General features: G+C 41.3%; 1 protein-coding gene across 1 annotated transcript; it reads right to left on the minus strand.

Moving 5' to 3' along the window:
* Positions 1–644: 644 nt before the first annotated feature.
* LOC131978103 (protein shisa-like-2A) lies at positions 645–27714 on the minus strand. Its single transcript, XM_059341619.1, has 3 exons — positions 27384–27714; positions 3610–3746; positions 645–2229 (listed from the first exon to the last, which is right to left on the minus strand). The coding sequence occupies exons 1-3, from the start codon at positions 27563–27565 to the stop codon at positions 2042–2044; spliced, it is 507 nt and encodes a 168-aa protein (XP_059197602.1). The 5' UTR covers positions 27566–27714; the 3' UTR covers positions 645–2041.
* Positions 27715–27994: the final 280 nt, after the last annotated feature.

Genomic DNA, 27994 nt, shown 5'->3' on the forward strand with positions numbered 1-27994 from the left:
AGCTACAACATAAAGCTCGGCCTTCTGCCGCAGTAAAGCTAAAGACAAACTGAGCATTAGACTGACAGCTGTGTATGACACGTTGATTGCATCCCTTCAGCGGCTTTTACATTAAATGAAGCACACAACCAATGAGTGCATATGTTACAAGGTTGTAAAAAGTTTTTTTTGTTGCTAGAGGAATCTTATAGTTGCTGAGATATTTCAGTCTGGACCAAAGCAAACCAACCAACCGACATACAGATATTGAGAGCTGGGACTTGCTAATAATACTATACAATGTTCTCAATGCGACTGCTGTTTAACAGGTTGCCTGAGGATGTTCCACTTCGGAACGGCTTCCAATGGACATTTGAACACAGAGGTGTGTAGCAACCAGAATGGGATGGGTCTGGGATTAGTCCTGACCTTTGGTATGGGTGAAGCATATAGGCTGTATAAATGAAACTGACGAGTAGCATCACCCATCAGTTTTTGTTTTTTGGAATCATAAGTGACCATATTTGGGCAAGAGTGAGTTAGCAGCTTTGTGGGGACAGGAACGGGAGCGTGTCTATGTTCCCCGGGTCCTATGTTCCCCTCTTTGTATAAGACTGGGGAACATAGGACCCTTTTTCCCCGCTTATCCCAAAAAGGGTCCTGTTACTTTTTCCACCATTACTGCCAAATTCCATGGCAAATAGGCCTATGTAGGCCTATGGGCTTGTTTGACAGGTCTCGAGCTAACCTAACCCTAACCCTGCAACAGTGTAGCGCTTTGTATTTATACAGGGGAACAAAAAACAGAATGTTTTAGGCCACTTTAGCAACCAAAATGTTACAATTTACTTTAATGACCTGAAAACAAATCTTGAATGAGTCAAAGCTCTGAGACGAAAACACAGAAAACACAAGTTCCACAAAACAAGTTCACAGCTATAAACATACACAGTGCCATGGATTTCCTTGCTACAACTCTACCCTGATTGGGTACCCTTCCCCAAAGGATACCCTGCATTATCGTCTATTTTAATCTAAATGGGACCATCATTTACAAAATGAACATTGTGCTGTATTGAAAAAGACTTAAAACTAGTGAGCTAATTTGGAAAATGTGTACTCAGGTAAAAAACAAAGCGAGAAGTAGGGTAATTTTCTCATTGATTTCAATTCTTTCAATTCTCAAATCCTTGTGGAGTCGCCCCCTGCTGGTCATTAGAAAGAATGCAGGTTTAATTCACTTGTGCATTGGCTTCACTTTCCAGACCCAGAAGTTACAGAAGCCATTTTATATACAATCTTTGGTCAAGCTCCAAAAACACTGGAGCCTGTAATTCCCATCATGTGTTTTGTCGGACCGTCTTTGACACTCCATGTCCCCTCTTCGTAACAGACTTTCAGTTAGTAATCTGAAACCTCATACCAAATCTTAGAAAATCTTTGAGAAAGTTCATCAGGATATCCAATATATCATGATGAATAAACAGACCTTTATGAGTTAAATCAGTGGAGTGGGCTTGCAATGTTGGAGAAGTTTCATATTTTTTGTCTGTTCTTTGTTGTATTAACATACTGTAACTTTAAACAAGAAGAAAGCAGAACAAATTAATTCAACGCACAACACAGTTTAGGCACAGCAAGACAGTACACAAGGTTTTTTTTTCTGCAAAGTCACTCTTTCTTGTTTGTTGAGGTTCAACAAAAACAAGTCCATGATGTCGAGTTGTTGTTGTTTGTCATAATTGAGAGAACATTTGGAGGTTATGTCTCAGATCTAATTTTGAAAACAAGTGATGAGTTCTGCATGTGGTTCTCAGAAACGTCAAATGCATGAAGAACAGATTCTAATAACCTCAGGACTTCAGGGACAGCTCTCTGGAATTGCCTCTGATAAATGTATTATAACTCAGCTCAGCTCATCTCATCTATCCGAAGCCATTATAGCCATGCATCTTAAATGATCTGCATTCAATTCTTGTCACTTCATTGTCAGCAACTGCTGATTTACCACCATGAAAACATTCTTTTATCCACACAGTCAAAAAATGAGTCCACCACCAGTCTACACAGGACCCTCAACGTTGATAGAAGTCACAGTAGCCATGAAACAACGCTGGAAAAGGCGGTCCGGATCCGGGGGCTGGTTATCACAATCCAGTTTCCCCCTCGGGAAGTGTTTCCTGAGGCCTTGAGGACCAGCGGGGGCGCTGCTAAGGCTCGGCCCTGGTCCTTGTGGACTTGATGTAGAGCCTTCAAGACAGAAAATTATATTAGAAATTTGCGCCTGAAGAGGCTGGCAGACACTATCAAAGGGAATGCATCGGTACAGATAATACTCTGGTACAGATACTAGGTTTGAGCAGTGTTGCCAACTTAGTGACTTTGTCACTAGATTTAGCCCAAAGCACTCACAAGCGGCACAGTCCTCCTGCAGCAGTCTCTCCCAGCTGCAGATGTTAACCCTCTCGAGTGAAAGCACCTGCATATCACTTCTTCATGACGTGAAGACATAAAAATGAAGCAACATTGGGTCTTGCCATCAGTTTCCCTCTAAAGTTCTATCTTGAAACTCCATACCAGATTTTTTGGCGAAAGATAATGTCAAATATATTTAGTATAAAAATGTAGAACTAGATATTATCCTTATTTTACCTGTTATATGTTATATTTGCAACCTGTATTCATATTTGCAACATGTACATTTCTGTGTGTGAATCATCATTTTCAAGATCAGATTTTATGTTTTCCTTTGTTTCTTTTGGGTTAAAAATTTTGATCAAAGTTAAAAATGTATTATCAGGACATAGGTGAGGTTGCGTTGAAAAAACTGATACCAACATGGCATGGTAAAAAAAATATGTAACAGATTTTTTTTTAACGCACAAGATTTCAGAGGGTTAACCCCTTGGCGTCCAGTCTGCAAATCACACATGCACAAAGTTGCCGCTGGCTGCTTTACAGAGTGTCTCTTTTGTGTCACTTTTGCCAGTCCCGAGGTCAGATAAAGCAGGAGGGTTGGAATTATGACAGAAGACAGCGCAATTGCAGTTCTAAACATATTTCGGGTGTTTTTACTCACTTTTTGTCTTTCCCACAATATATTCCTCTCTCCTACAGCGTCCATTACAAGTACATGCACATGGTAAATTATGCAAATTGACGTCATTTAGCAACTTCTAGCGACTTTTAGGACAGCCAACAGCTACTCTCCTTACTAAGGAGTTGGCAACACTGGGTTTGAGCTGTTCAGCCTTGACAACTGTAGCTGTTTTGTGCATACAACTGGCTTCGTTTGTTGTGCTAACTTACATTATTGCCCTAAATGTCAATAATTTATATTTCCAAGTTTTACCAACTTAAATCACTGTTTTAGGCCAAAAAATACAAGTTGGCTTTTTTGCAGTGTAGTAATTTATTGCTTCAATTGACACTGACTCCCTTCAAGCAAGACTGTTTAATGTATCAGCAGTTCATTTTAAAACAAGAAAAATAACAAGCTTGCAAAAGTCTTCTTTCAGAACCTTCAGCTCAGCTATTCATAAATGTCAGGAGGCTGCATCTACATAATTAAGTATGTTTCATCGACATGAGTGAGTGTCTCCTGCAGAGAGAATGGTTTGCAGTCAGTACCTGGTGCTCGGAGTGGCAGCCCATTATCCAGACCTCGAGGTTTTGTGGTGATGAAAAGGTAGCAGAGGACACACAGAGTGACGATGAAGGCGAGAAGAACCACAGCTGCTACAGAGAGACCCACAAGAGCTCCCAGACTATAAAACAGAGAAGAGAACATTTTATATCTAGCATGTTCTCATATACAGTCTGTTGCACAACACACTTAGATACAGTTAAAATGTGGACACTGATTAGCAGTAGAAAATATCTCTCACGATATGGACCAAAAGTCATATCCCGATATATTTAGGCTGAGTATCGATATACGATATTTGATATTTTTATTGCAAATTGAGAACAAATGTTCATTCAAAGTCAAAGCCAAATATGACATGTCACAAGTAGTTTTATTTAAGTGAACATAAATACTGTATAACAGGAGTACCTTTTTTTTTTTTAATTAAAGCTCCATAAAGTGAACATTTAAATAAAAAAAAAATCTTAAATAATAATAGCCTATGAAATAAAATAGGCCAGTCTTTTTCTAAAATAAATATATTTATATGGGAAAAGAATAATGAACTAAAGAACTAAATATGACAAACCCTAGTAAGGGCAGCATTTATATATAAAGAAAGAAAAAAAATGGAACTATATCAATATACTGTATGCAATATGGTCTAATTCCATATCACATTTAAGTCAAGTCAAAGTGTATTTTTAGAGCACATTTAAAAACAACCTCAGTTGACCAAAGTGCTGGACAGTTATTAAAATACAATAAAAATCATATACAAATACTTATAAATAAAAACAATGAAGACAATAAAATACTAAAAACAGTAAAACAATAATAGTAATAAAAACTCAATCCAAAAACAGAGTTAGAAATAAAAAAAAGAAAAACAAAAGGGTAAAAAAGTAAAAAAGCCAAGGATTTAAAAATATATCAATATATTTTTTATCAGCATATATCGCCCGGCCCTAAATATCACTAAGGCGTTTATTTTCTAGAAAACCTCTTGTGCAGTAATTTGGATGTTTTTGTCATATTTTGGTAAAAAATTGTCCTGATTTTTCACCTCTGCAGATATATGGGGAAAGTCGTGTGCCTTGGTACTGCCTTGGTCAGAGGTCATTGGACAACAATGAATAGTAAATGTAGTACCCTCCTGATCAGTAAACATAATATGAAACTCATCAGGATGAGGCAATATGTCAACAATAAGTCAAGAAACAGCTGGGTTGCCAGCCAAATAGTAGCAAAGCAGGTGTGTCAGAGGCAGGCAGGGTCGGTAACAGTAAAAGTGCTAGAAAGTCTTGCATGAAGGCAAAGAACAATCTGACAGTGAGTGACTGAGCTGAAAAAAAGCTGAAGTACTGGCTTGATTGGAGATAGAAATCAGCTGCATGCACAGGTGAGTGGAGTTGCCTGATGAACTGTCCGCTATGTTTTTTGTTCTGACCGCCGGAACTTTGAAAGTCACGTGACTTGGACACAAACCAATAGGAAAAAATATTCATGGAATAGCCACAGGATATGACTCATTCATTAACTTGCATTGTAGCGAAATCCGTGTCAGTTTCACGGAAATTTGAGTGATTCCGTGGCTATTCCACGGATTTTGAGTTAAGCAAATCCGTGGCTATTTCACGGATTCCTGTGAGACCAGGTTGGCGAAATGTTTATTACAGATTGGATAGTTATCCAGTTCACCTCCTCTCTGGGGAAACACACACTAAGAAGAAATGCAAAGACAGTTTATTGATTAGTTTCCATTCGTCTGGGAACTTTTGTTATAGCTTTGTTGGACCGAAGTATGATTTTTTTGTATTTATGTGATTTAAAAAGTTTTGTCTTTTTCTGTGTTTGTTTGCCAATGTAGAGTAGCCTAAAATATATGTAAGGGAGTATAATAAAATGTCCCTGTTACATGGCAAGTAAAGCCAGAGGGCTGGCTGTGGCTGTATCCCAATGTCAAGGATCCTTCCTTGGTAGGATCCTTCCTTCGGAGCCGGGTCCTCCAGAGGCATCGCTGTTTTTTCGCTCGCCATTTCTAAATCTCCCGGTAGACGCAAGGTTTTATGGGTATGCGTGGCACACGGAGGATACACACATGCATCCTTGGAGTTTGGGAAAAAGAAGGACTCTGTCCTCCAGAGGATCCTGGACATTGGGACAGTCCTCCAACGGATATCAATGATGTAGTATCCTTCAAATTCAGCCGTTTGAGGATCTTCCGTTGACATTGGGAAGTGCCTGTGTGTGTTTCTGCCTCTCCTCCCCCTCCTTTCTGTTTCCTTCCCAGGTGCTAAGGACCTGGTTGGCGATCCACCTGGGAAGCTGAGTTCCACCTGTGGAACTGGCCAATCAGAGGTGCTGTGTTCCAGTTTAAAGAGCCCATTGTCAGGATCCCCGCTCTCTGCCATCTGTGTACACTGCAAAAAGCCAGCTCTTAAAAACAAGGAAAAAAAGTACAAAAATTAGGTGTATTATGCTTGAAAATAGCAAAATTATCTGCCAATGCAACAAGAAAATTTGGCTTGTCAAGACTTTCCAAAACAAGTTAAAATATCTAATCTCAATGAACCACAAATACCTTAGAATTAGTGTATTCTAACTAATAACAAGTGCATTTTTCTTGATTCTAATGAAATACACGTGAAAAATATTCTTGAATTAATAATAAGTAAATGCTAGAGCCATCGTCTTGACATAATGATATGCATAGGCATTATATTTCTTGAAACCAGCAAAGTCAGACTAAAAACTAGTGAACTTTTCTTGATAGAGCTACAAAGATTTTTTTTAACTGTATGTAAAATATTTTTCTTAAAATTCTTGAAATAAGGCAAAAGCCATGGAATCTTTATATCAAACAAGTGAAACAGTGTAAATTAAAAACTGCTGACTAAGAAGAACTATCTTTTTAGACAAAAAATAAGCATATATCCCCTTGATCTAAGATGTTTCATCTTACTTAGATTTCCGTTTTTGCAGTGTGCTTAACAATCTAACAAGATTTCTTATTGTATTTCTGTGGTGGTGAGTTTGTGGACAATAGGGATGTTAGGGTACCCTACACTTTGCATCACTTAGGTAATTTCTTTTGTTAGACACACTAGAATTTTTGGTTGGTTCCACATGTGTATTTATGTCTAAAAACTTTTTGTACAGAAGTAAGTTAGGTCTTTGTTCTGTGATTATGTTTTGTTGTATAATAGGAGTTAGTCAGACCTTTTTTTGTTCTCTTAATTTCAATTCTTTGGCAACACCACCTCGCCCCAACCCTCCCAACCTTTGTTTCTTTGAAGCACAATTTAAAAAAAAGAATTTAATTTACCCTTCACTCTGAATCCTGCATCTCTTTTTTTTTTTTGTTTTGCTCTCCTCCTTATTCTTTTAAAGAGGGGATGTGACAGCCCCCTGTCACTAAGTCTTGTTGTTTGAACTGAGTGCTGTCCTTGGTGCTGATATTCCAACTGTCTGCCTCAAACTGTTTACTGACTGACTGAATTGTAAGGTTTAGAACTTTGGCCTTCTTATAATTAACTGACTGCACTAACAACAATTAAGTGTTATTCATTCATATCAACTGAATTGATTTTTTCAAAGTGCCATCAAAGGTTATAATAGTTTTGGATACTTCATTAGTTTTAGTTTTAATTTCGTTGTGAATTTTTGTTTTCAAACCCAAACGTCTAGTAAGGGACTGGGAACGTCTAGCGGAGGCCCCTGTCTGCAGGGTCTTCAACTCACACCTCCGTAAGAATTTTTCCAGCATCCCGGGTGAGGCTGGGGACATGGAGTCCGAATGGGCCATGTTCAAAGCATCAATTGTTGACGCGGCTGGTAGGAGCTGTGTCCACCAGCGGTGAGGGAGGCCGTCAAGCTGAAGAAGGAGGCCTTCCGGTCTTGGCTGGCTGTCTCCGGAAGCAGCGGGCAGGTACCATTTGGCCAGAAGGGCTGCAGCTGCGGCTGTCGCTGAAGCAAAAACTCGGGTATGGGAGGAATTCGGGGAGGCCATGGAGGAGGACTTTTGGTCGGCCTCAAAGAGGTTCTGGAATACCGTCGGGTGACTCAGGAAGGGGAGGCAGGGCTTGGCCCAAGCTGTGTTCAGCGGGGGAGGAGACCTGCTGACCCGACCTGAGGATGTCCTTAGACGGTGGAAAGAACACTTTGAGGAACTCCCCGGGAAAGTCTACTCCAGGGTGCTGGAAAGGAGGCTCGGGCAGATTGTCGAACCTCAGATTCAGGAGGAACAATGCGGCTTCCGTCCTGGCCGTGGAACAACGGACCAGCTCTTTACCCTTTCGAGACTCCTGGAGGGGTCATGGGAGTTTGCCCATCATCATTGCTACATGTGTTTTGTGGATTTGGAGAAGGCTTATGACCGTGTCCCTCTGGGAGTATTGTGGGGGGTACTGCGGGAGTATGGGGTTCCGGGCTTGTTGCTACGAGCGATCCGGTCCCTATAAAACCAAAGTGAGAGCTGTGTCCGCATACTCGGCACAAAATCAAACATGTTCCCGGTGGGTGTTGGCCTCCGCCAGGGTTGCCGCTTGTCTCCAATTCTGTTCGTGGTCTTCATGGACAGGATCTCAAGGCGCAGCCGGGGGGAGGAAGGGGTCCGGTTTGGTGATCTTAGAATTACATCTCTGCTTTTTGCAGATGATGTGGTTCTTTTGGCTTCATCAAGCCGGGACCTCCAGCACTCACTGGGGCGGTTTGCAGCCGAGTGCGAAGCGGTTGGGATGAGAGTTAGCACCTCCAAGTCTGAGGCCATGGTTCTCTGCCGGAAAACGGTGGACTGCCCCCTCTGGGTGGGGAGAGAGGTACTGCCTCAAGCGAGGGAGTTCAAGTATCTTGGGGTCTTGTTCACGAGTGAGGGTAGAATGGAGCGAGAGATGGACAGGCGGTTTGGTGCGTTGTCGGCAGTGATGCGGGCGTTGTACCGGACCGTCGTGGTGAAGAAGGAGCTGAGCCGGAAGGCAAAGCTCTCGATTTACCGGTCCATCTATATTCCAACCCTCACCTATGGTCATGAGCTTTGGGTAGTGACCGAAAGAACGAGATCGCGGATACAAGCGGCCGAAATGAGCTTCCTCCGTAGGGTGGCTGGGCTCAGCATTAGAGATAGGGTGAGGAGCTCAGACATCCGGAGGGAGTTCGGAGTAGAGCCGCTGCTTCTTCGCGTCGAAAGGAGCCAGTTGAGGTGGTTTGGGCATCTGGTAAGGATGCCTCTTGGGCGCCTCCCGTTAGAGGTGTTCCGGGCATGTCCAACTGGTAGGAGGCCCCGGGGAAGACCCAGAACACGGTGGAGGGATTATATCTCTCGCCTGGCCTGGGAACGCCTCGGGGTCCCCCAGGAGGAGCTGGACGTTGTGGCTGGGGAGAGGGGTGCCTGGAATGCCCTGCTTAGCCTGCTGCCCCCTCAACCCGGCCCCGGATAAGCGGACGAGAATGGATGGATGGATGGATGGATTTTTGATATCAAATTCAGTTCGTTTTAATTCGTTTTTAGAGTGTGTTTGCTAGTTTTAGTTTATTTTTTTATTTTTTTTAAATGCTTAGTTTTAGTTTAGTTTTTATTAGTTTTACTCTTAGCTTTAGTTTATTTGGAATGGGCTTTGTGGTGCGAGATGAAAAGAGGTGTTAATATTTTTTTTTTTTTTTTTAAACTCAATTCTAGTTTTCGTTATTTCGTTAGTTTTCATTAACTATAATAACCTTGGTGCCATCATTGTCATATAGCTTGTCATATAATGGTAGTCGTTTAAACTCACATAGTGTTGAACTATTCAGTGTTTCATAAAAATAAAAAGTAGAAGTTTGAAAAGTTTTATCAGGGCCTGCACATATAAACTTCTTTTAAGGACAATTTCTGTGACAAATTCTTTATTTTTTTGTCAAAGCTAAAATGTCTCAACTTTTGGATGACATTTTGAAGAGACATTGATGGTGACAGGTGATCCCCCTGACTTTTCCTCTCACACCACTATGACATTTGTGGTTTTCAGTCAAATGTCTCAACAGTTATTGGATGGATTACCATGAAACCTGATGCAGACTTTGACATTCTGCTCAGGATGAAGTGTTCACAATTTGGTTTCTGACTAGATCCCTGCTAAATTAATGGCATTCCCATCAGCCTCTGTACTTGTGTTTAGTGCAGGCGGCAATCTCTGTGTCTGAGCATGGAGGCAAACCAGGAAGTGCCTTAAGCTGCATTCTACGGAAAATTCCAGCAGAGGGCGCTAAATTTGGCTGCAAAAAAATTCTGCCCATTCATTTTGGTGCAAAATGAGAAAACCTCAAAAAAAATTTCCAGGACAACACTATGGTCTCAATCACTAGTAAAAAATCATCTTCAAGACAATTTGATGTTAATAATTTTAATAATGGCCCCATTTAGAAGAAAATAGAAGATAAAGAATCGTATGATTTGGGGAGTGGCTACCTTTGATTGACAGGTCACTAACAAGGCGAGCCGTCATCAGGAGAGAAGCAGAACAATGCGTATCCATGGCAACGTGTCAATAAATTTATATATAACGTTATATAGATAGAAAAAAGGATGTTTACCAGTTTGGTCTCGTAACTTTACACTGTATTTTCACTTAATGACAGTTTATTTGAACGTTTTGTTCATTAAAATGTCTTGTTCAGTGTTTGGTTGGACTAACAGACACTCCAAGGAGTCGCTGCTCAGTTTTCTGAGGTCAATAACATACATTTTGTTTTTGTTTTTTGCTAGTCAAAACTAACATCCCAGTTAATGCTCCAGTTAATGCTAACATGAATTAGCAGCAGCTTCTCTCAGTCAGTTTGAGGTGTAGAGAGGCTGAACGCTGAACTCGATGATTCCAACGGGCCACAAACCAATGGGTGATGTCACGGTGACTACGTCCATTATTTATATACAGTCTATGGTTTAGGGTACTTAGCAAATCGTCACACTGTTAAGATAATCGCCAAAGTCATTTTTTTGTCAAAATTGTTTTTTTGTTGTTGTTGCCTAAATCATCTCCTCATAGCCACCTATGGTAAAATCACCTACATCCTCAGTTGATCAGATCATGTGATTTTACCCCTTTAAGATAATGGCCTATGTCAAGTGTGTGACTTAAGCGGATTTACTATGCCTAAGTCAAAACAGAACATGTTTTTGAACATGCCTTTGTGACTTAAGCAAAATATGGTAACACTTTATTTTGAAGGTGTCTACATAAGAGTGACATGAGCGTGTCATAAACATGACATGGGATGTGTCATGAACATTAATGACACTTTGAAGTAACATTAATGCTCATGATACTTGTCATGTCATGTTTCTGACAGGCTTGTGTGAAACTAAAACTAACACTAAAACTAATGAAAACCAAACTAAAATTAAAGCATTTCAAAAAGATAACTCACTCTAAAAACTAAGTAAAACTAACTGAATTTGAAAACAAAAATTCACAACGAAATTAGAACTAAAACTAATGAATCACCTTCGTTCTGAGGAGCTGTTTGATTAAGATAAAAGTGGCTCTGATTTAGGAATTACCAATACAGCAGATTGCAAAAGAGAACAAAATGAGTCAGACCTTAGGCACAAACCTATGGAAATAGATAATGAACTGCACTGGGCTGTTTATTCTGAGAAACTCTTGTCGTCTAGACTTTTAAAGATTTTACACAACCTGCTCTCAATGAGTCATGATTTTTCTCATCATTTTTTAACCCTTTCTTTAAGCTTTCTTGTTTTTATATTTCCTATCCTGGAAGCACCATTTTCCTTAAATGTACTGTATGATTCTCCCTGTTATGATATAACATGAGGTTTTATGCGGTTGTAGCTTTTTTCCAACTGCGTGGCATGGGACAGGCAACATCTGCTTATCTACACTGAAAAAAGTGATTTTGACCCTTAGTAAATGTTACATATATTTTTTAAGCATATTTTAATAGAAATTATGTGTTATTTAACTCCATTTATAAAATACATGTAATTTCAACATATATTGTCAGAATTATGACAATCTTATTTTATTTAATGAAATGTAGCTCGAAAAAATTTACTTCACCCAAATTTCAATTTTTTTTGTCAGTTTTTTGACTGTTCATTCCTCCTTATGATTCTGGTTGACAGAATCTGAGCAGTGTGTTTCTGCTTTCTTGTGTTGTTTTGTTTGTATCATATTAAAGTTGGTGGTCTACACATCTTGAGGTTCTCTGTCATGTATGATAGCTAAAAAATATTTAATTAGAATCAACTTAATAAAAAAGGTACAATTTAAACATTTGAATTGATTTGAAAGAGTACAATATATTTAAAAAAAACATACACAATTTATTTAAGTTCATTTAAAGTGGGTTTAATTGGATTTACTAAGAACATTTGAGTAAAATGAACTCAAAATAATTGAGAAAGAACTACATAATATATATTTTTTAATTTACTCAAAATGTATAAGTCCAGTCAACATAATAAAAATATCTAGATTAAGATAAAATTATTTCGTGCAACCACTTGTCATAATAAAATTATGTTCATTCAACAAAACATTGTTTTGAGTGTACCCTCCTTTGCATTGGTCAGGGTTCGTACACTTTTTCAGTGGTCCACTCTCAAGCTTTTCCTTTCAACGGTTGTAAATAACATGTTTTAGATGAGTACTTCAATACTAAAAGGGGTAATTTCAGTTAACCATACCACCAGCGATGGTATTACACTTTTAACAACTAAAAGTAGTTTGATAATCTGATTAAACAACACAGTGGCGGTTGTAGACCAGTTTTACTGTGGGGCCCAAGGAGGGGCCAGTGTTTAATCAGGGGGGCACATTAAAAAATGGTGTAAAAGATGATATTTAAGCATTAAAAAAACCTTTATTTTAGCTTATTTAAAAATCTAATTTAAGTACATTTGGAAGATACAAATACATTGATTGAAACAATGAGAGTTCAGTTATTTTTGTACGGCAATGACATTTCTAATTTTTGTGCACAATTACTTTTTATTTTATTTTGAAAGCGCGGTACAGTGAGAATGATCTTTTTATATAGATAATACAAGATTTTATTGCACAATTCAACTATTATACAATGTACACATTCTGGGTTCCTTTCGTGTACAAAGAGATATATGGTTTGAAAAAAAATAGGTCAGAATTGTTCATCGTTATAAATTGATCTTTTTATTATTAATTTGACACAGGGGCCACAGTAGGGGCCAAGGGCTTCTCCACAGGGGCAGTGGCCCCTGGAGGCCCCTGAGTAGAACTGCCACTGCACTCACATCCACTAGGAATTTGAAAAACTTTCAACTTTCCCTTCAGTAAGAAGATACAGGGTAGAGCAACAAGAAACATCTCAGAAACAAGAAGACGCAGGCAGAGCGGTCTTCATTTCAGATAGGCTATAGGCTGTTCAGTATATATATTGTTTTCCATTGAAAATGCAGTTATCTACAGTCAGATTGCAAGAGAAATACAGTAAGAATTTCAAGCATTTACAAGCACTTGATCCAAAATCCAAGCACTTTTCAAACCTTGAAATTCAACATTAAAATTCAAGCATTTTCAAGGATTTCAAGCATCCGTACGAACCCTGATTGGTGAAAATTAATATTTATATTCATATCTCAACAGGCTGTCACAGGCAGCTTGTGACACGTATATGAAACAAATTATATAAACAGTAGATCACCCTGTAAGGAAAGGGCCATGTAATTCCTGTGACTCTGAATCATCTTAACGCTCACAGAAAACATTTTCTCCTTTGCATGGTCCCAGTTTATATGTTTGTTGTGTAAGTGGCAGAAGAAAGATAACAGCCTGAATACTTCAATCAACGGAAACAAAAAGACAAATCAAGCTGGATGTGTCTATAAGATTTAGAATACCAGCCTGTTGTTACTAGTGTGCTTCACATCTGAATGTTCTGTACTGATGCCTGATCAACGCCTACTCTGTACCTTGAGAGATTTAAGCTCTCAGTAAAAGCACTGAAGTGTTTCAGTGGAATTCTTTTTACACATAATTATAGATAATGATGCACATAATGGCGGCTAATTTCACTCAACTAATACAGAGATGAGACGGTAACATGCTACAGTACGTGAGTTGCATTGAGATAAAATCACATGAGATAATTCTATCATCACATATTATAGAATACTAGTGCAGTGCCCGTAGGAAGTATGTATTAGTACATTACATGCCACACTACAACGTCTGCAACTCCATAAAACACTTACTTTTATATAAATTACACACACCATCCAGCACATACACGTTGAACCTTGATATTCACTGGAAACTATTTGAATATTATTGGAAAATCGAACCTTGCAGCACACTTTAAAACTCTGAAAGATAGGTAGGCTTAATAGACTTATATATAGGAAATCCAGAGTGAATTGTGTTACTGACCAGGTGTAGGCCTATCACACAATGGGGCCTACACCTGTATGAATGCCACTTTACTGTGTTGTGTGTGTAAGGTCCCTTTTATTACTTTTCTGTCATTTTGTGTCTTTTTTTAGTAATTTTGTGTATATTTTTTTGGTAATTTTGTGTCTTTTTTTAATAATGTTGTGTCTTTTTGGTAATTCTGTCTTTTTTGATCATTTTGTGTCTTTTTTAAGTAAATTCGTTTTTTTTCTGTAATTTTGTGTCTTTTTTTAGCCTGGCTAACACCGGACTAATCACAAATGAGATTAGTCTGGAAACCAGCCATTAATTTCTCCGTAGAGGAGGCGTGGTTTACGATCCTCCGGAGCCGTTTATTGGGCGCTTAGAATGTCTATCAAAAGCGTCTGTATGTAGCTCTTAGCCAATCGTATCAGTTATACCAGCTACAGAAATTGATGTTTGTTGTGTGTGTGTCTGTGAGAGAGTGTTGCTGCTGCTTTGCTTCTCCAGTTCTCGCTTTCTGCAAGATTATTTATTTTCACGCTTTATTCCCCCTCATGTCATTCAGCCACACACATCCACTGATTTTATGGGCAATGAACAAGCTGCTACGGTTCTCTCGCCGGCTCCACTGTCCCCCGGCTCGTAGCCAGATCACCGGCGTTACGGTAGCGGGGCCTATTAGCTAACAGCCCCACAACCGTAACGCCAGTGATCTCGCTACGAGCCGGGGGACAGCGGAGCCGCCGAGAGACATTTTGCCTTTCAACTTTCGCTCTAAACTATTTAAAACACCATCTACAGCTAAAGAGAGTTTCACGTCTGCAGCAGCCATGTTGGATCCGTAAGAAAACTACAAGCTTCCATCTGCCAAGTTTTTTTCTGTAATTTTGTGTCTTTTTTTTAGCCTGGCTAACACCAGTGTCACAACCCCCGGTTGTGACTTGTCTGTGGCATGCATTACTGCTGGGGGGCGTGGTCTCGGCAGCTCCAGCTTACACACCTGCAACGCATCTCATCAGTCCTGCACTCCGGTTTCTCATTCCACAATCAACACTCCTATAAAAGACCAGACCAGCCTTCCAGTCCCCGCCGGATCGTCGAATCAGTTTGTATGAGACTCACTAGCAACCTAGTAGTAACTCTGTTTTTTGTGCCTGTTCCTAACCTTGTTTTCTCTGCCTCGCCTCAGACCATCGTGCCTCAACCTGTACCCAGTCCAGCTCACCAGCCAGCCGAGAGCTCTGGATCCGAACCCGCTCCTGAATTCCCAGCACCACCCCTTCGACCTGTTTTTCTTTGTGAAAAATCTATATAAATCATCCATATCTCTCTGATCTCTGGTCTGCGTCTGAGTTCTGGTCACCGGTCCTGACAGAACGATCCGGCCAGTATGGACTCAGCAGACCTAGAGCCCGTCCGTCACGCCGTCTCCACTCAGGGTGTAATACTGGACCAGCACAGCGCCGCGCTCCAGGAGATAAGGGTCGGACTCCGTGACCTGTCGATCCGCATGGCGAACCTCCAGGGCGCACTACAAGACCCCTCTCCAGTACCGGCCACAGCGGCACCTACCACAGCTAACCCCGGCAGAGAGCCGTGGGTCTCCCCGCCGGAGAGGTACGACGGGAATCTGGGACAATGTAGAACATTTCTAATGCAGTGTGGTCTTGTTTTTGATCTCCAGCCCCTTACATACGCTACGGAGAAGGCTCGTATCGCTTACCTGATTGGACTGCTGCGGGGAGCGGCGCTGGAATGGGCTTCGGTTCACTGGAGGAGGCAGGATCAGTTCACCACCACCTATGCTGCTTTTACCACGGAGATGTCGAAGGTTTTTGATCACCCAGTCCAAGGTAAAGACGCTTCCATGAGGCTTTTCTCTCTCCGCCAAGGGTTTCGGAGCGTGGCCGAATATGCCATTGAGTTCCGGACCCTGGCAGCAGAGAGTGGGTGGAATGGTCCGTCTCTACAGGCTGTTTTTGTTAACGGACTATCCGAACAGTTAAAGGATGAGCTAGTGTCCCATCCTGAATCCGAGGACTTGGATGAATTAATCTCTTTATCCATCCGGATAGACAATCGTAGCCGTGAGCGACGAAGAGAGAAGCAGCGGAATCCTGGTGGTGACGTCACGTCTCGTCGGAGGGAGCATTCCCCAGCTCCAGCAAGCTCTCGCCCTGCTGCCAGCATTGTTCCGCCTCAGAGACCCGGGCCGCGAGAGGAGTATGCCGAGGGTGAACCCATGCAGCTGGGACGGAACCAGCTCAGCGCAGAGGAACGGGAACGAAGAAGAGCCAACAACACCTGTCTCTACTGCGGAGGACCTGGCCACTACCTCGCCACCTGTCCTAGCAGACCGTTAAACCGGAGGGCTCGCTAGCCAGGGGAAGCATCCTAGCGAGCCGGGCTAACGTACCTTTGTCTTCCCGACCCCGTACCCAGTTACATGCCACCATCAGCTCGAAGGACCAGACGCTAGAACTCCTAGCGCTTATTGATTCCGGAGCCGACGAGAGTTTTTTGGACACTATGTTGGTTAAACAGCTGGGGCTGCCCACAGAGCAACTGGAGGAGCCTCTGGAAGCTAACACCCTCGACGGGAGACTTCTGGCTCGAGTCACCACCCGAACCTGCCCCGTCCAGCTCCAGCTGTCAGGTAACCATTTCGAGCACATTTCTTTTTATGAAATCAACTCTCCGTTTATACCTCTGGTTTTGGGACATTCCTGGCTAACCATACATAATCCTAACATTGACTGGACCACAGCCAAGATAAGTAACTGGAGCCCAGCCTGTCTTGCCAGTTGTTTGCGATCTGCTCTGCCTTCCTCTGTATCCCACCAGAAACCCGAACCAGTTCCATTGGACCTGTCTCTAGTCCCAGCCGTGTACCATGGGATTTCTGAGGTATTTTGCAAACAACAGGCACTCTCTCTACCCCCGCACCGACCATACGACTGCGCTATCAACCTGCTACCTGGGTCCACATATCCCCGAAGCCGCCTGTATAACATCTCCAGGCCTGAACGGGCGGCTATGGAGGAGTACATTAACAGCTCGCTGGCGGCTGGGATCATCCGTCCCTCCTCTTCACCTCTGGGAGCCGGTTTTTTCTTTGTGGGCAAGAAGGATGGGACTCTCAGGCCATGCATCGATTTCAGAGGTTTGAACGACATAACAGTTAAAAACAAGTATCCACTCCCTCTCATGAACACTGCTTTCGAATCGCTCCAGGGAGCTACAGTTTTTTCCAAGCTAGACCTACGTAATGCCTATCATCTAGTCCGGATCCGTGAGGGAGATGAATGGAAGACTGCCTTTAACACTCCTCTGGGGCATTTTGAGTACCTGGTCATGCCCTTTGGTCTCACCAATGCACCTGCAGTTTTTCAATGTCTTGTCAATGATGTGCTGAGAGATATGCTAGGCAGATTTGTGTTCGTTTACCTTGATGACATTCTCATTTTCTCTCAAAACCAAGCAGAACACATCCAGCATGTCCACCAGGTCCTCCAACGGCTGCTGGAGAACCGCTTATTTGTCAAGGCTGAGAAGTGTGAGTTCCACGCCACCACTATAACCTTTCTCGGCCACATCATTGCCCAGGGCCAGGTGAGGATGGATCCTGAGAAGGTGAGAGCGGTCATGGATTGGCCAAGGCCTGAAAGTAGGAAGCAGCTTCAGAGGTTTTTGGGCTTTGCTAACTTCTATAGGAGATTCATCAGAAATTACAGCCGTATTGCTGCACCCTTAACCGCACTTACCTCCCCGGCTAGATCTTTTCTCTGGGCTTCTGAGGCTGAAGGGGCTTTTTTGGAGCTGAAGAAGAGGTTCACCTCAGCTCCTATCCTCACTCAGCCTGATTCAGCCCGGCAGTTTGTGGTTGAGGTGGATGCCTCGGACGTAGGAGTTGGTGCCGTCCTGTCCCAGCGGTCCCCAGAGGATAACAAGCTTCACCCCTGTGCCTTTTTGTCTCATCGCTTATCCCCCACAGAGAGGAACTACGATGTCGGGAACCGGGAACTGCTGGCGGTCAAATTGGCACTCGAGGAGTGGCGACACTGGCTGGAGGGGGCAGAGCAGCCGTTCGTGGTTTGGACTGACCATAAGAACCTTGAATACATCCACGCAGCGAAGCGCCTAAACCCTCGTCAAGCCAGGTGGGCCCTGTTTTTTGGTTGTTTTAATTTTGTCCTGACCTACAGGCCCGGGTCTAGAAACGTGAAGCCTGATGCACTGTCTTGAGTGTTTGAGAGGGAGGAGGCAGCTGCAGAGCCTGACACCATCGTGCCCAGGGCCTGTATTATTGGAGCAGCCACCTGGGAGATTGAGAAGGAGGTGAGGACTGCTCTGCAACACCAGCCAGACCCAGGTAATGGCCCCCCGGGCTGTCTGTTTGTACCTCTCTCCGTCAGACCATCCGTGTTACAGTGGGGCCATTCCTCCAGACTCTCGTGCCATCCAGGTGTTACCCGCACTCTGGCGTTCCTGCGCAGGCGGTTCTGGTGGCCAGACATGAGGAGTGATGTTCAGACCTTCGTTTCTGCCTGTCCCATCTGTGCCCAGAATAAGCGCTCCAACAGACCATCGCCTGGGTTCCTACAGCCGCTTCCCATACCACGTCGTCCATGGTCTCATCTGTCTCTGGATTTTGTCTCCGGACTGCCACCCTCTAGAGGTATGACTGTTGTACTCACTGTTGTGGACCGCTTCAGTAAATTTGCCCGTTACCTGCCTCTGCCTAAACTGCCCACAGCCAAGGAAACAGCTGAGCTTCTGGTGTCTGTGGTGTTCACCGTTCATGGTCTGCCCTTGGACATTGTCTCAGACAGAGGTCCACAATTCACCTCAGCCGTTTGGAAGTCTTTCTGCCGTGCCATTGGTGCCACCGTAAGCCTGACCTCAGGATTCCATCCCCAGGCTAACAGTCAAGCTGAGAGGGCTAACCAGAAGCTGGAGTCCACCCTGCGCTGTTTGGCATCCTCCAACCCCACTTCCTGGTCATCTCAACTCCCATGGGTGGAGTATGCCCACAACACCCTGCCCACATCAGCCACAGGTCTGTCACCATTTCAATGTGTTTATGGGTTTCAACCTCCACTGTTTCCCTCTCAGGAGAGGGAACTGGCAGTTCCTTCGGTCCAGGCCTACATCTGGAGGTGTCATCGGACCTGGCACCGAGCCCGAGCTGCCCTGCTGAGAACCTCAGCCCAGTATCAACGCCATGCTAACCGTCATCGCACCCCTGCCCCCACCTATTCAGTTGGGGACAAGGTATGGCTATCAACTAAAGATCTTCCATTGAAAGCTGTCAATAAGAAACTGTCACCCAGATACATTGGCCCATTTGTCATAGAGAAGATTATTACTCCTGTGACCGTCCGTCTCCAGCTGCCCCACACTCTCAGGGTCCATCCAGCCTTTCATGTTTCCCAACTCAAGCCTGTCCATATCAGTCCTCTGCTCCCTCCTCCTCCGGCCCCTCCACCCGCCCGGCTCATTGATGGCCAGCCGGCATTCACGGTGCGCCAGATTCTGGACTCCCGCCGCCGGGGTCGTGGCCTTCAGTACCTGATTGACTGGGAGGGTTATGGACCTGAGGAGCGGAGCTGGGTTCCCAAGCGGCAGATTTTGGATGCCGCTCTCGTCCAGACCTTTCACCGCGACCACCCTGAGAAGCCTGGTGGACCGCCTAGGGGCGCTCGTGGAGGAGGGGGTACTGTCACAACCCCCGGTTGTGACTTGTCTGTGGCATGCATTACTGCTGGGGGGCGTGGTCTCGGCAGCTCCAGCTTACACACCTGCAACGCATCTCATCAGTCCTGCACTCCGGTTTCTCATTCCACAATCAACACTCCTATAAACGACCAGACCAGCCTTCCAGTCCCCGCCGGATCGTCGAATCAGTTTGTATGAGACTCACCAGCAACCTAGTAGTAACTCTGTTTTTTGTGCCTGTTCCTAACCTTGTTTTCTCTGCCTCGCCTCAGACCATTGTGCCTCAACCTGTACCCAGTCCAGCTCACCAGCCAGCCGAGAGCTCTGGATCCGAACCCGCTCCTGAATTCCCAGCACCACCCCTTCGACCTGTTTTTCTTTGTGAAAAATCTATATAAATCATCCATATCTCTCTGATCTCTGGTCTGCGTCTGAGTTCTGGTCACCGGTCCTGACAACCAGACCAAATCTCATTGGAGATTAGGTCTGGAATCCAGCCGTTCATTTCTCCGTAGAGGATGTGTGGTTTACGATCCTCCGGAGCCGTTTATTGGACGCTTAGAATGTCTATCAAAAGTGTCTGTAGGTAGCTCTTAGCCAATCAGATCAGTTATACCAGATGACGTAGTAGAGCAACAGAGATGGATGTTTGTTGTGTGTGTGTCTGTGAGAGAGTGTTGCTTGCTGCGTTGCTTCTCCAGTTCTCGCTTTCTGCAAGATTATTTATTTTCACGCTTTATTCCCCCTCATGTCATTCTGCCACACACATCCACTGATTTTATGGGCAATAAACAAGCTGCTGCGGGCCTCTCGGCGGCTCCGCTGTCCGCGGTAGCTGGGCTATTAGCCGCTAGCGACGCTAATAGCTATTAGCCGCTAGCGGCGCTAATAGCCGCTAGCAACGCTAATGCTGGAGCAGTCATGTTGGATCCGGATAGCTTCCAAGTGCCGAGTAGTACGCGTCATCGTCTCACCGTCCCTCCCCGCTCTGTGATTGGATCCCTAAAACAGGGCTACGAAACTGGTTTGGTTGCCAGACCGTCTGGAGGTTCGAAATTAAATTCGAGCGCGCAAGGCAGTCTGGGTATACCCAGGCTATCTTTTTTTAGTAATTTTGCGCCTTTGTTTTGATCATTTTGATGTGTGGCCCCCAGGTAATTTGAGTTTGAGACCCCTGCCCTAGACACACACACACACACACACACACACACACACACACACACAGACGCTTCTTGCTTTATAAATAGATTCTATATTGTAAAAGAGAAAAGCCACAATTCTACAAAGTCATTCAGCAGGAGCTTTTAGCTTTTAAGCAGCATAACAAGAGTAAGTGCCATGGGTTCAGTTTGAGTCCATAAGGACGTAAGTGCTTTTAGTTTAGTGCACTTATTTAGTACTTATTGTTGTCATCTGTTATCTGTTATTAGGGCCACAGGGCAATCGCACCGAGCACTACTGTTATACTGTGGATTTTTTCTTCTTCCTCTTCCGGACGCAATTTCGTCCCGCTACTAGTCCCACAACTTGAAGAGTTGCTGGACAAATTATATATCAAAACGTGCGGTTTGATCAGGTGGGTGTGCTATTACTTTTCTCTACAGAATACGAATTTTTCGCAACATAAGTTGCATTGAAATGAATGGGACGGCCAAAAAAAAATGAGCGAAAAAGAACATTTGGAGATTTTTAAACGTCTACTTTGGCATAATTTCACCTAGAGACTCCATTTAAACTTTAAACAGTAGACACAAGTCTTGTGTATCGGTGTATTAATCCACGTTTTGATAGGTCATATACTTTTTTATCAATCCCTGTTCAATGACCATGATCATGATCAGCCAAAAATGCTTTCTGTTCGAGGCCAGAAATTCCAGTCCACCTCTGGCTGCTGTCACTCTTTCGGAACTTTAACAGGTGTCACTTAATTCAGTTGATTGCTTTGATCTGATTGCCTTTCTCATCTTTGATGTGATTACAGTTACAGATACACACACACACACACACATGCGCGTAAGTGCGCACACTCCTCACACATGCATACACCTGCTTCAAACACGCACACACAGGTAACTTTATGCGATTTTAATTACACACACACACAGGTAACTTTATGCGATTTTCGCTACACACACACAAATGCGCGCGTATGCGCGCACACTCCTCCACATACATGTTTCTCACTCACTCACACACACACACACACACACACACATTGAGGTTAAAGGGCATAGTTTGACATCTCTGAAGAATCTCATCATAGTGTACACACACCGGCAGTAGCCCCCGTGGCCCTTTCAGAATTTCCCCAGGGGAAATTTTCTAGTTTCCACTTGCTATCTGTCTCTATTTATTGTATATTGCCTGTATACAACAAATATACACCAAAATGCAAGCATAAGCATAAGCATAAGAAGTGTTCAGGGGATGAACAGAGTTTGATGCATTAGAGTTTATTCTGGTACAGAAGACATAAACCAGGACCAGGATCGACTAAAGAACCTTCGGCTGAGTTAAAATTTTTATACCAGGGGTGGGCAATTCATTTTCCCAAGGGGTCACATGAGATACTGCAAAGGTTGCAGAGGGCCAGACCAAAACTCTAAGCTAAAGCCCACACAGAGGCCCTGCTCCACTCACCCTTCCACTTCTTGCTGCCACTAGACTATAGGTGCTTCATTTAATGAGACACAACACACGGCTTCAGTTTTTCCTTCCACAGTAGTCAGGTCTTAGGGCGTTTTCACACCTGAAAGTCCGAACCAAGGTCCGACCCAAGGTCCGTGTTCTGTTACATTGTATACACTGTAACAGATTGCTGTAAGAAAACAGCTAAATTGTGACAGTAACATACTGTTTTCCATTGAAAAGTATAGCTTGGTAGCTTGCCGTTTCCCATAATATATATATATATATATATATATATATATATATATATATCCTGGCAATCCTGCCAGTTATGGCAAAGTCTTTTCCTGTACCGTAATTCGAGAGCAGAAGAAGAAAAAAAGGTAACACTTTACAATAACCAACTAAGTAAAGTTAATAGATGGTTTATAGACCAATTATTAACCATGTACAAAGTGCTATACATATTTTAACGTTAAATGTTTTAACCAATTTCTTAAAGGTAAATGAATCATTTCAAAAATCATTAAGATACTTAATATGATGTTAAAAATGTTAAAATGAGTGCAACTAAAACTATTGATAAATTATTAATTATAATTTAATTGTTTGTTAATGATAAAGTAACTATAAACTTACATTAATATACCATCTATTTGCCATTTATACATGATTTAGTTAGTTAAACATTAATAAATTATGTATTAAACATTCTAAATGCCTCTATACGGTTTATAAATGCTGATTAAATGTTAATAAACTATCTGTTTACCATTTATAAATGAGGGTTATTGTAAAGTGTTACCGAAAAAAACTTCCTGTCATTCATGCGAAGGTCCGAACAATAAAAAAAGTTGTTTTCACACTGCGAAAGGTTCGGACCTTGGCTGGTTTGGTCCGGACCGAGACCACCTCTTTTGATCGGACCAAACTTTGGTCCTTTGGTGTGGAGCGTGGTCCACGGCACCTTTCACACATGGAATTTAGGTTCGGATCAAACTGAAAAGTCCTAAAGTCTGGACCAAACGAGATAGGTGTGAAAGCGCCCTTAGGGTCCATGAACAGTCAAAGTGTGTACTTTTTTAGATTGTGCTTTCCCAATCTAGCCAAAGCGTTTGAAATCATATATTTTGAATACAATCTGCTGAGAGTCCGGGCCCGATATTCTCCGTGGAGTTGCTGTGCCAAATGGAACTTAATGCAACTTAAATGAAACCTTTGTGAGAAAAGTTTCATTTAAGTAGATGTACTTCTGGGTCAGTTTTACCAATAGAGACTGTAAACAAACACAACAATGGAGAGCATCCACCCATGGGAGAGGTTCACAAACCCGAAAAGTACATCTTTTTTGGATTCTAGACTCTTTTCCTTTCCACGTCCCTTAAGGGGCTCCATAGTAACGACAATAACCATGATATTTAAAAAAGAAGGAAACATTGATATGTTAATTCACATAGATTATACTGTGTTAATAATCCAGCATCATTTGAATAATTTAATAATAATCTTGTTCCTTTTTCAACATCCATAAAGTGTACCCATCGTATGTTATGATTGCAGACCCTCTATCCACCTCCCTACACTCAATTTTTGAGTGAAAATTTGAAAAATAGAAACAAAATGCACAATAGGGGTGGGCGATATGGCCCTAAAATATTTTCACGATATTTCAGGCGATATTTGCGAACGATATTCTTGACGATATTACAAAATACTTAAAATGATATAGAAAATATGATTTTTTAGTCTGTATAAATAAATAAAAATCTAAAATGTAGTGTGAAGTGCAAATCTCAACAATTGTCAAATACAAAAAAATGTACTCTTGAGTATGAGCAAATAATAAAAATTACCATTTAGGGGTTTCGGAGGCATATTTTAATGACATTTTGTAAAGGAGAATAAAGGTTCTTGTATGTTTTATTTAAGGCATCTTATTTTGACAGTCTTCTGTTAAATTCTGTGGTGGATTCTGTTAACATACTGTGCTCTTATTTTGAAAGCTGCATGTGTTTTGCGACAGAGAGTAAGCGGCCGTTCGATCGGCACAGATTTCCCTAATCTTGCGGGATTGGCCGATTCTTTTACGTCAAACCGATCTTATCTACCTCCGCAAAGGTCTGTTTTCTATTTATTTTAACATATGAATAGCCACAAAGCTGCTGCATTTGGGCATTTGTTCTCATTGTACTATAACGAAACCAAAAACTCAGCACACTTTATTTATGGTTGCAGTTCTTTTGTTAGTTTGTCCTGTAAATTGTTGCTATTCATTTTAAGTTCAATATTTTATTAACTACCTCAGACGTTGTGATTTCCTTTATTTGTTAAAGAAAAATACTGCTGTGCTATTGTTTTCCAATAAAATAAGATTCAAACATTGAAGGTGTATGCTGTGCACCCCTAATTGTAACATATGTGAAACTCAAAGGTTAGCTCAGGATACCTTAATGAATGCCACTTGTATTTATTTATTTATTATAGTTATTTAAAACGTCTTCCTAATTAGTCTACCTATCATATCACATCCAATTATTCTGATTGGAGCCAGACAGCGTGCAAAATCCCATCAACAGGTTGGCTTCTCAATACACACCACTGGTATAAACACTCTTTTGTGCTTATCAACCAGTGCTGGAAGAAATATTCAGATCCTTTACTTAACTACAGCTTAAGTACTTAAGTAAAAGTACAAATGTATCAGCATCAAAATGTACTTAAAGTATAAAAGCTAAAAGTACTTGGAATGCAGAATGGCCCCACTATATATATACTCAGATATATTTTTGGATTAATATTATTATTCATGCATTTATGTCAGTAAATGTTATGTGCCTTTTTTATATATAAAAATGTGTAATAATTTTAAAATTATCATGTTTTTCAATGTTAAAGCTCGACCTGAAAAGTAACTAAAGCTGTCAGTTTAATGTAATGGAGTAAAAAGAGCAATATTTACCTCAAAAGTACCTCAAAATTGTACTTAAGTACAGTGCTTGAGTAAATGTACTTAGTTACATTACAGCACTGTTATCAACCCCCACATGAATTTTGTACACATATTGTGTGCATAATTACAGAAACCTACACTGTAAATAATCACTTTGAAATCTACAGATATTTACTGTATTATTCACAGTTCATCACTGTGTTTGATTTTTACAGTATATTGCTGTATAATTTCACAATAAAAATCGGTCCTTGTGATTAAATTACAGTAGTCAAAGCATTACTGTGGAAAAAACACAGTAGACTGTAATACTGTGAAAAGTAAAGTAGACTGTATTTTTCCATTTTTATCATAATTTTGATCAGAATCAAAAAGTAAAGTTAAACTTAAGTAAGTAAGTTACACAGTATGGAAATCAATTGTAAAACAGTAAATGTATTCATATTATTTTCTTTAGTGTATAGATTATTACTAGTTAATTCTATAAAATGTAATGATGAAATTATTATCAAATTAACAGCATTGTTTACTGTGCCCTATTGCCATATACAGTACCATTAAAAGTCACAATGTTTAACTGTTTTTTTATTCTTACAGTAAACAAATCAGTACTGTAAACACAACTAAAAAAATCAGTGTTTATTTTTTTTAATTTAAGAGTAAAGAGACCAGTATTGTAAATAAAACTAAAATCACAGTGTTTAATTGTTTTTTATTTTATTTTACAGTATAATAAAGTACTGTCAATAAAAAATACAGTAGTTTTACTGTGAATAATAATTACAGTAAGTTTCTTGTTAATTGCTGCTAATAAGTTACTGTAAAAATCACAGTAAATTCTTTACAGTGTACAGCGGCAGGAGCCTGATGCACATCTCGTTATGGAGCATAAGCTTTTTATACCATATCAGAATATGTAGCTTTCTATGGTGTTCATTCAGGTCTTGGTGTCTTAAAAATGGCCAGCAATTCCTCCAAAATACCACACACTGTAAAAAAAAACCTGTTGTTTTTACGGTAAAAACGGCAGATATGGTTGCCAGAACTTTACCGTAATAAATATGGTGCAACTTTTTCTGCAATATTACGGTAAAATGACATTAACACTGTTGATTTCACTTTTAGGAATGCATTTTATTCCATATTGTAGCCTACAGTGAAAAATAAAAAGTTTTTCCATCTAAAGAAATGGTGTTCTCCCACATAATTGACAAAAAATACTTTATAAATGCTGCATAAATTAAAGATTTTACCATGAAATATGACTGTTTATTTTTGTTACAGATATGACATTTAGTACATTAAACAGTAAGAAAAGTTATTTTTACAAAATATAAATGCAAAAATGGCAGTGATGGCTTATATTACAGTATATTTTTGTTGGAGATAATTTTCCTTACAGGTGCACTTATGATCCACCATACATTTCTGACACGAATAAAAAAAAAAAATCCATGCATTGATGTGCTCTTACCTCAGCTTGTGTACAATGTAGTATGCATGTTGTGGCTGGTTCTTTGCATTACATTTACACTGTGCCATCTCAATAGAGCATAAGCTTTTTATATCAGAATATGTAGCTTTTTATAGTGTTCATTCAGGTCTTGGTGTCTTAAAAATGGCCAGCAATTCCTCCAAAATACCACATACTGTAAAAAAATAATAAAAAATGTTGTTTTTACGGTAAAAACAACGGCAGATATGGTTGGCAGAACTTTACCGTAATAAATGCGGTGCAACTTTTTCTAATATTACGGTAAATTTATATTAGCACTGTTGATTTCACTTTTAAGATTGCATTTTATTCCATATTGTAGCCTACAGTGAAAAATAAAAAAGTTTTTCCATAAAAAGAAACGTTGTTCTCCCATATAATTGACTAAAAAATACTTTATAAATGCAATGATGATGTTTAGTACATTAAACAGTAAGAAAAGTCATTTTTACAAAATAAAAATGCAAAAATGACAGTGATGGCTTATATTACAGTATATTTTGTTGGATATAATTTGCTTACAGGTGCACTTATAATCCACCATACATTTCTGACACGAATAAAAAAAAAATCCATGCATTGATGTGCTCTTACCTCAGCCACCACATGTATCCATACTCGTAGGGGAAAAAGCTGTTGGGGTCATCGCAACAGTACTTCAAGTCACTGAAGCCGCAGCAGAACAGTGCCGTGGTGTCACCGTCCGCTTTCGGACACGTGAAGCCATCCACGAACACGTTTTCTTTACTGTGGTAACTTTCGCAGGCTGAGCTCATATCAGAAACAGGTCGTCCGCACGCGGTGTGGCGCACAGTGAAAGGAACAGTCGCCTGACGCCCATCTCCCACTGCTGCAAGTCCACATCCACGTCAAAGTGTCTGATCCTGGAGCTGCACGCTCCAAGATGGGTGGAGGTGCAGACTCTCTCTCTCTCTCTCTCTCTCTCTCTATTCAATTCAATTCAATTGGCTTTATTGGCATGACGTAACACTGTACATATTGCCAAAGCAAGCGTCAGAAAGATGTGTGTGTGAGTATATTTATTTATTTATTTTTTCTGTCTAATCTGCTAATCATGTCATGTTGAGTCCTTTATTATTGGAAAATAAAGGTGTTTTAAAAATCAAAAATCTCTTTATCTGTCTGTCTCTCTCTCTAATTCTGTCTGTCTGTCTCTCTGTCTCTCTCTCTCTCTCTGTCTGTCT

Source organism: Centropristis striata, chromosome 9 (assembly GCF_030273125.1).
Source record: "Centropristis striata isolate RG_2023a ecotype Rhode Island chromosome 9, C.striata_1.0, whole genome shotgun sequence".
Classification (NCBI taxonomy): domain Eukaryota; kingdom Metazoa; phylum Chordata; class Actinopteri; order Perciformes; family Serranidae; genus Centropristis; species Centropristis striata.